Genomic DNA, 1,161 nt, shown 5'->3' on the forward strand with positions numbered 1-1,161 from the left:
GGGTGACATTTACCACCTGCACCAACAGCCTTTGCTTCGTCCACAACGCGTGCTTTCAGCTCTCAAGCTTTATTGCACTCTACATGTGTGATATTCAGAGGCCGCCTGAGAGGCAGCAATCCCCACGGTGCCTCCACCACGCTCTCACTGCAGGATGGAGTCATCGGAGCTCCCAGGCAGTGCCACAGAGCCCACCAGTCTCGCAGGCAGGCTGGGCAGGCAGGAGGAGCGAAGCAGGACACAGGCACGGTGTGCTCTGCTCCGCTGGCTACTCCACAACGTCCCCATACTTGTTCCTCCTCACTGGCGGTGCTGAGCTCTCCCTGTCCTCAGGGCAGGCCAGATTTTCTGCAATAGAAAGAACAAGCCCCTGGACCCCCAAACGATCCTGGCGTGCTTGCCAGGGGCGGGCTGAAAACCACAGAGCCCTAGTGAAGTGTTTAAAGCCTCTTCAGCCAGACCAGCCTTGGGACCTCCAGGCATCAATGAAAGAAAGCAGCAACCACCCAGCAGTGGCTGTCCTGGTGCCCCTCCAGCTCTGCCCACTGTACAGAGCAACCGAGGCGGGAGGGTTTACTGCCTCCCTCCATCCCTCATGTTCTTCTTCCTCTTCCAGCAAACAAACCCTTCACGCTGCATTTCCTGAATCCACAGAGCAGGCAAGGCATCAGGTACAAGTGAGTGTTCCCCCCACACATGGCAGCCCTGCTCAAGTACCTGCAGCGCAGGCAGTGGTCCCGGAGCACAGAGGGATGCGGGAGCCATGAGACCAGGCGGGGAGCTCCGGCCATCCTAGCACTGCCACCACCCCAGGCACCTGCTCCCATCCCTCGGCTTCAGGATGCCAGGGTGGGACTTATAAGGGCATTTTGGCAATGACATAAACAGTCATCAGCTTAATTATGAGACAGAAACAGCAAATTGTTGCAGCAAGGAGTAACCAGACATGACAAGCCCAGAAAAAAACACAGGGAGAGATGTGAATGTACCTGTGGGCTGAGACACCTTACCAGCCACGGCGAGCTCCTGTGGAGTCTTGCCTGTCTCCAGGTAAATCCAGAAGTCAGAGCATTTCTGCGTCTCAGCTCTGGTTACCACGTAGCTGGCGAGGGACCCTGTGGCTGGAGAGACCAAGATGCTCCCGAGAGTGAGGGCATTTGC

General features: G+C 57.1%; 1 protein-coding gene across 1 annotated transcript; it reads right to left on the reverse strand.

Annotated features, from left to right (window-relative positions):
* Window positions 1-268: 268 nt before the first annotated feature.
* Window positions 269-1,158, reverse strand: TMEM141 (transmembrane protein 141; the record flags this gene model as incomplete). Its single annotated transcript, XM_010156692.1, has 2 exons — window positions 269-348; window positions 1,011-1,158. Coding segments are annotated over 2 exons (228 nt in total), but the record flags the coding sequence as incomplete, so codon positions are not given.
* Window positions 1,159-1,161: the final 3 nt, after the last annotated feature.

Source organism: Eurypyga helias, unplaced genomic scaffold (assembly GCF_000690775.1).
Source record: "Eurypyga helias isolate BGI_N326 unplaced genomic scaffold, ASM69077v1 scaffold23518, whole genome shotgun sequence".
In the NCBI taxonomy this organism is placed as follows: Eukaryota; Metazoa; Chordata; class Aves; order Eurypygiformes; family Eurypygidae; genus Eurypyga; species Eurypyga helias.